This window comes from Mauremys mutica, chromosome 11, assembly GCF_020497125.1.
Source record: "Mauremys mutica isolate MM-2020 ecotype Southern chromosome 11, ASM2049712v1, whole genome shotgun sequence".
NCBI classification, from domain to species: Eukaryota; Metazoa; Chordata; order Testudines; family Geoemydidae; genus Mauremys; species Mauremys mutica.
Genome location: NC_059082.1, coordinates 1,692,550 through 1,700,530, shown reverse-complemented (window position 1 = coordinate 1,700,530; position 7,981 = coordinate 1,692,550). Strand labels below are relative to the sequence as shown.

The window sequence follows — 7,981 nt, the reverse complement described above, 5'->3', positions numbered from 1 at the left end:
CTTCAGAAGTTAATATGCAGCAACTTGTACAAGTACTGACTCCGGGGCTGGAGCTACAGGCATCAATTTCCAGTGTGCCAGGGGGTGCTCACTGCTGAACCCTTGGCTCTGCCACAGGCCCTGCCGCCATTCCACCTCTTCTCTCTCGCTCCCCTGAGCCTGCCATTGTCCTCGCTCTACCCCTCCAAGCCTCCTGCATGCCACAGAACAGTTGATTGGGAGGTGCAGGGAGGAAGGGGGAGGCACTGATCGGCGGGGTTGCCGGTGGGTGGGAGGAGCTGGGAGCAGGGTTGGGGAGCTGATGCAGGGCTGCTGACCTATTACTGTGGCTCTTTGGCAATGCACATTGGCAAATTATGGCTCCTTCTCAGGCTCAGATTGGCCACCCCAATCCAGATCAGTAATGAAGATGAACAAAACCAGCCCAAGAAATGACCCTTGGGGCACTCCGCTTGATACCAGCTGCCAACTAGACATGGAACCATTGATCACTACCCGTTGAGCCTGACAATCTCGCCAGCTTTCTATCCACCTTATAGTCCATTCATAGTCCATTGTATACAGGGTTTAGTTTTGTTCAATAGCTTTCAGCACCCTCACTATCCAAATTGTTCCATGTGACTTTATGGAGCGAGCACCAGAAAGGCTGCATGCTTAGCAACAGGCCCAGCTACGCCTTAGCAGGAAGGCTGGTGGCAAGACCAGCTGAAGGAAAAATCCCAGGGCGGCCACAGATCCCATGCAATGACTGATACACATCTTGAATACATCAGGCTGGAGTCACATTATAAAGGAACATGCTTCTGCAAGCACATCATACTATGGTGATCAGTAATGATTAGACAGTAATGGTTTAATGAAGGAGAAGTAACAGGTAAAAGAATAATGAGATGAAATGTAATTAAGGGAAGTTTGTAATAGCTAATCAGACTAACATAGCATGGCAGGGTAGGAGTGAAAAGCACATTGCTTGGCTCATTTAAAACCTGCCTCTATACAGCACTAGAAAATGTAGGAGTTGAGCAGAGATCAGGTGAGATTTTCTTATCCTCAGAAGGTCACCAATGTGTTACTATGTTGCCAAATAAGAGTAGAGAGTAGGTAAATAAATTTCCACAAAACCTTTCCTGACAGAAGAGAAGAAGCTCATTAGCTGGTATTATACAGAACACAGGACATTCATGGGTTAGTCCCAGGGTATATGAACTAGATCTTCTCCTGGCAGTAGAGGAAGGTAAAATGTCTTTCCTAGATTTATCAGGAGATTTTGGTAACTTGAGTCCACAACATTTTGTTGATTTGCCTTCAGAATCTCACACGTGAGGGGCTTTAAGTAGATTTTCCTTCTTCTTTGGAGATCTTAGAGAAGGTAATGGGTACTTGCCACGATTCTTTACCTAGGAAACTCCTGGTGGTCTGTAAAGCTGCAGCTTTTTGTTGCTCCTGTTCAATATGCATGTATGACCATTGGGGACATCGTTGGTACTGTAGGTTCTCTTACTATGTTGGTTGGTCAGCTCAGTGAGAATCTTGAATATGGACATTTCTATGCTTTCCCACTACCTAAGGAGGTAGAAAAGTCCATATAACAAACTAGATCCGGCTGAAGTGATGCTAATATGGGAGAAGCCTATGCTGACAAACTGGAGAGTTCAGAAAAGAACTACAATGATTAGAAGTCTGAAAAACCTGCCTTCAGGGAAACTGTTAAACTAAACAGAATTTCTTTAAAGACAAGATTAAGAAGTGACTGTGGTCTACAAGTACCTGCTCAGGGAGAAGAATTTGATAGGGGTATTTAAAGCTAGGAGACAAAAGAACAAGGGCCAATAGCTTGAAGCTGAAGCTAGACAAATTTAGGCTAGAAATAAGAGGCAAATTTGTAATGGTTAGGGTAATTAGCCATTGGAACAATTTACAAAGGAATGTGATATATTCTCCATCACTTGAAGTCTTCAAATTATGATTGCCTGTCTTTCTAAGAGATATGTTTCTAGCTCAACTAGAAGTTATGGGTTTGTTGCAGGAGTTGGTGAAATTCTCTGACCTGTGTTATGCAGGTCAGACAAGATAGTCATAATGGTCCCTTCCGGGCTTAAAAATCTATGAAGCATTTAAATAAATGGACAGGGGTGAAAGTGCAATTTATCAAGTCTGGATGTGTGGCCTGTGTTGATGCTGTTCAGAGCTCATGAGGACAAGAAGGGTGTTTTGAAGCTCTGGAAGAAAGAACACCACAAGCCAGGTACGAGCCAAAGATTGCCCTTAGCTCACGCAGCACTTATGTGTCTGACAGACCATAAAGCCTTGCAGCTTTCACACATACTCTAGGCCAAGCTTCAAATGCCCCAAGGGGCTGCTAGACCCAGGAGATGTGGGGGGAAATATCCAAGACTATGAAAAAGAGAACTAAATTAAGCTAACACCTCAAACTAAGAAACTCATCCTAAGACCTAGATTTTATACAGAAAACAATTCAAGACCAGCTAGCTGGCCCCGAGCTACTGAAGGATATCATCCTTTATTAGTATGGTCAGTGAGGTTCCTGGCTCCAACCATCACTGCTGGTAAATGGGTTTGAGCTACAGTCATATACATTCCATATGTGGGTTCAGAGAGAGGCAGTTCTCAAAGAATTAGAGCATTCTTAAAATAATTAATCTCTAAACTACTGGTCTTCTATAATCAAAATTAGCATGTTCTTTTTATAATAAGAATATTTAGCATCAGGGAAGAATTAAAAGTTCCAAATAAAGAAATGCATTTATCTAAAATCATTTATTTAAACAAATACACTCTTTGTACTGTACAGATGTATGATATCAAAGCTTTAATACATCTGAAAAACTGGAAGTTAATGGAAATGCTGACAGCTTGTAGCTTTATACAGTATTTACATTCTAGTAGTTACAATAGTGAATAGGAAGGTTTAAGGAATTGTCTGTTTTTAGGCTTTGGTGGTGCCATAATCCCCAGTTTCCTACTGGTTCCTGGCATGACTGTAGTAGTACCATAAGATGTTGAACTGTAACTTGAGGATGTCTGGACTTTGGCGTTAGAAGAGATCTTTTTGTTGTTGATATAACCCCTAGAAATTTGGAGAAAAAATGATTTAGCATATCAACATGATACCCAATACCTTACATTTTATCTAGAACAGAAGTGTCAATATATGGCCCATGTGCCAAATCCACCTGCATGATGTATTTATGTGGCCTGCATAAAACACATTCAGATTCTCCAGAATCTAATCTTTCATTTAAAAACAAAAGTAAATTTCTAACGCTCATGGCTGCAGAGGTAACCTTTTAAAGGTGAACCAAGTGTAACGTAGACTATGTCGTCTGCAGACAGCCTGAAACAGTCATGCAAAAGGGTGAAGTCCCTTGACCTCTATTAATCTGATTAGTAGATCACCTTTAAATGACACCTCAGTGACATCCTTAAATATTGAAATCACTGATCATTTTAGAGGCTAGAATGGTAGGGAAGTTCACTGGATTGGAAATTGGGAGTTGCTGCAGAGGAGGAAATCCAGAAAAGATGGAAAGAAAGAGAGAGGGCAGAAACAGCAGTGGGATTAAAGGGGAGCTTATTTTCTCTCAATAAAGGCACTGAATAAATAACTGAACATTTAGTTAGTACATACAGGCCATTGTCTTGTCTTGCTCTCTGTGAAAACCACCTACTGACATCAGTGGGTGTTCCACTGCATTGTGAGTATATAGTCCTGATTCTATAGCCAGGCTCAAGAACTATAATTAGTTATAGAATTTGGCCCTCTCCTCCAAATGAGTTTGACTCCCCTGATCTAGGAAAGGTACAAAGCAATTTACAGACCTTATAGGAATTACATACAAAGCCTGTTAACAGAATGGTTTCAGAGTAGCAGCTGTGTTAGTCTGTATCCGTAAAAAGAACAGGAGTACTCGTGGCACCTTAGAAACTAACAAATTTATTTGAGCATAAGTTTTCATGGGCTACAGCCCACTTCAAGCTGTAGCCCACGAAAGCTTATGCTCAAATAAATCTGTTAGTCTCTAAGGTGCCACAAGTACTCCTATTCTTCTTGTTAAAAGAATGTTGTTTAAAATGCAAAACTCAGACATTAAGAAATGCCAGATCTATGGTTGTCTGTGCAATAATTCCTGCTTGTTCAGGATGGAAATGCAGGAGTGCAGAATCTTGAGGGAAAAACTGCAAATGATCATATACCTAGACTGTTCCATAACGCAAATGCACAAGGGGGCAGAATGAATGTTATAGATAACCATAAATCTGGAATCTCCTAACTTTCAAGTGCTTGACTGTACCACCTAAATAATGTTCTTATAGTGTAATTTTCTGTGTGTATTTTTCTAACTGTATTTTTAAAGAAAAAAATAAATGTATTAGTGTAACTAACAACCACTCCTCTTTGTTGGGTGCTCTGTATGAGAAGCTGTGGGCAAGAGAAGGGGGAGGAAGACCAAATGTTTACAAATGGAAAAGGACAAACCAGAACACAAAAGTAACTCTCAAGCTTCCAAAATCACTTTCTAGCACTAATTCCAAGTGAGTAAGCAAAAAATATTAACAAAAGATTCCTGACAGCATCTCTTTAAATTCTTCATCTGTTGCCTTGCCTGCAAAAGTTTAAAAAACAGTGGAAAGGTATGCCAATCAAATTATGGCTTGCTTTAAATTAATATCAGAATTAAAAGCTGCTGCAAAGCAAGCAACTTCGATAGGCGCTTTTGGGAAATATAGATATCACCGATTAGAGTGACAAAGGAAAACAAGAACATTTGCCCCACCAGCACATCTGCAGCTGTGTACTGTACTGAAAACCACAAAACTAATGTTTAGTAATGAACTTAAATTTCAGGGTTCTGGCAGGCTGCTTAGCATATAAAAGTATATTTACTCAAGATTCCAGCTGGAAAATTACAACTGGGGAATGTCTGTCCCACTTTCATTTTTAGGGAACAGAAGGAGAGTTCAAAGGGAAGGCACAGAATCAAGCTTATAATATTTTTTTCATTATCTGAAAACAGTTGTGTGTGTAATGTGAGATTTTTTTCAATCCCTGGATCCCTCAAGTTTACTGTAATTCTACGGGATGGATACAAGTCTTCCAGGACCTTAACTTGATTAAAATGAGACTGGTGGAGTGAAATCCTTAATGTATTGTCATGCATACAATCTGTCTCTTACTTCAAACCCATTTCCCAGTGCTACATGGGGTGCATTTCTCCTCACACTGCTACCCTCCTGGATGCCTGGACAGCAAGGAAGAGATCATCTGCTCTGCATTCCATATTCTAGCCTTGTGTGAAATCAGAGAGAGATGAGCACCTCTCAGATCCAGGGATTCCACAGGAGTCATATGTGCTTCTGGAGTATCACCATTGTACAATAATGACTTTATAAAGAGGTTATAAATACTTCCAAATCCATGTTTTTCCATGCTGCTAGACTAATGCCTCTCTCCTCCTTCACCATTTTCCTATTGACTATATTCTTCAACATTAAATGAATTAAAGCAACCTTAATCCAACACTCTAGTGGGTATTTTTATCATCATGCTACTTTGGTTAAACCAAAGTTACAAGTATTAACATTACATACCCCTTAGAACGAGACTGCTGGCTACCACCACAACCTGTTTTTTTCTTCTTGGATTCTCTGAAGAATGGTAGTCTTTTCCTCTTTTTTCCTTTGTTTGTGCTATTGCAAAAATAGCTAGAAGTTGTATGTGTGTCCTCTACCTCCTCACGCTCACGTTTTCCAGCATCCGTGCCCGCAGTTTGGGAAGAGTCAGTGTCTTCTACAAATGGACATTTTGTTAAAACTAATGCAACTGGGATAACTTCCACAAAATAATTCCTAGAGCAATCTCGATTTAAAAATGGTCAGTGATGGAGAATCCACCAGAACCCTTGGTAAATAGTTCTAATGGCGAATTACCCTCCCTGCTAAAAAATTATGCCTTATTTCAGCCTAAATTTGTCTAGCTTCAACTTCCAACCATTGAATCATGTTACACTTTTCTCTGCTAGATTTATAGTTGACCAAAGCATAAGTCATTGGAGAACTTTAGTCTGTGATTTGTTCACCCATGCTACAATGCTAGCCCATAACTAGTGGATGTGAATGGGAAAATACAGTGCAAGATGCATCTAAAGGCTGAAAATCTCCTCTACGCTCCCAGCCATGAAAGGAGGACCAGATGATCAGCAATCTTACTTTTCTTCTCTCATTCTTACCCAGGACATTTGAAGTCCAGTTATCCACCACTGTCTATTTTTTAAGACTTATAGTGAATCTCTCCTCTTCCACCCCACACCCTGCCACTTGCCTCTTAGTTAAGGATCCTTCTGTGCTCTGAAAAGCCAAATTTTTAAAAAATGAAAGTTTGAACACAGGCCATAAAGCTGTATTTTAACATGGACCCCTTTTATTTATGTAATTTCATACAGAGAAAAGGCTTTTAAATAAAAAGCACACCCATTTAAATGCAAGGCATACGATACCTAGCAGTGTCCATTCAGAGTACTTTTGCATGACTTGAATTATTTCTGCACCATACTTTTCCAGTTTGTCTTCTGTAACACCATCAATCTGAAGCAAAACCTCCGAGTCAGAAGACAAAGTTTCTGTATGCAGACAAAGAAATCTGCTTAGATCAAATTTATATCAGACAAAACAGATTTTGCACACTTTAAAAAAAAACAAAAAACAAAGGAACATTTGTAGGTTTAAAATTCAGGTAAAATGTAGACAGGATTTGAATCAGACAACCAGATGTATTTTTGGAATTTTGTTGGAAGATGGGCAACATGTTTCCCATCAATAAGATGTCAGAACTACCAACTCCCATTCACATACTAAACAAGGAACAAACTGAATCAGAGAAAATCTTAAATACTCTTTCAAGAGCTCCATTATAGAGCTTAATATGCAATAGACAAATAGCACTGAATCATGCCCATCAGAGCAGTTTAAGAACGGGGGTTTAAAGAAATCAGGGCAGAATAGCGCACATGCCTCTCTTCCAGCAGACCACCTCCCAGTTAGTTAGCATGTACACTACAGTCAGCAGCAAGCTGAAGGATGGAAGTCAATCAGGGTGCTCTCAAACGGTCACAAAGCGTGCCCCCCCAGTGTAATCCCACCCCGGGATGAATCCTGCTCTGAACCAGAAATAGCCTACTGCCCCCATAGGAGTTTTGGTCATGAGGATAAACATTACCTGCTATTCTCTTGAGTGTAGCAGTATTAAAAATATTGAAGTAATGGACATCAAAAACTTTTCCAAGAGTTTTGCAAACATCTGTAAGTTCCACAAGACATTTCTTAACCATCTCTTCCCGTTGTGACATTTTTGTCACTGAAGCCCTTTGCTTTCGAATACTGCTGGCATTCTCAGTTTCATAAAACTCCACCTATTAAAATGAGAAATTAAATAAGTAATTAATCTATATGAGAGAAATTGCAGAGCAGTTTAACAGCAGATATCTGGCCTTTAACCAGTAAAAACAGGTATTAAAACAGAAAACTCTTTCTGGATAACATTTGTTACTGACTTAAGGTAACTGTTTACCCAACAAGAAGAACAACTCTACACAAGATCCTTTTTATGTGTATGGAGTTTTTCCACCAGGGATCCCAAAGCCACGTTGTTACTAGGCATAATCCTTTTTAAAGGATTGTGGGACTGAGTTCACAAAACACAGGAAACAAAAACAAAAAACAAAAAAAACACACAGCAAGTTTGGGTGGGGGCTGATGGAGCTTGTGGAACTATTGTTGAGGACTGGCTGCTTAAAGTGACTTCTCTATTTTACCCCTACCTACACAGGACTGCTCTGAAAGGGGAGATACCAGTGCACTGGCTAGGCAGCCTCTCGTAGTTCAGCTTTCCTTGGAGCTTAACACTAGCTGGTGAAAAGGGCTGAGGAGCTGCAGATGGACTGGGGTTAAGAGAGAAAGGAGCAGA

General features: G+C 40.1%; 1 protein-coding gene across 1 annotated transcript in view; it reads right to left on the bottom strand.

Annotated features, from left to right (window-relative positions):
* Nucleotides 1–2,759: 2,759 nt before the first annotated feature.
* The window catches only part of BLM (BLM RecQ like helicase), a 31,621-nt gene continuing 26,399 nt past the window's right edge, over nt 2,760–7,981 (bottom strand). Inside the window, exons 19-22 of the mRNA XM_044981144.1 lie at nt 7,235–7,427; nt 6,516–6,638; nt 5,611–5,809; nt 2,760–3,088 (exon numbers count right to left, since the gene is read on the bottom strand). Coding sequence (XP_044837079.1) covers nt 2,908–3,088; nt 5,611–5,809; nt 6,516–6,638; nt 7,235–7,427 — 696 coding nt within the window. The 3' untranslated portion in view covers nt 2,760–2,907. The remainder of the gene's footprint in view (nt 3,089–5,610; nt 5,810–6,515; nt 6,639–7,234; nt 7,428–7,981) is intronic.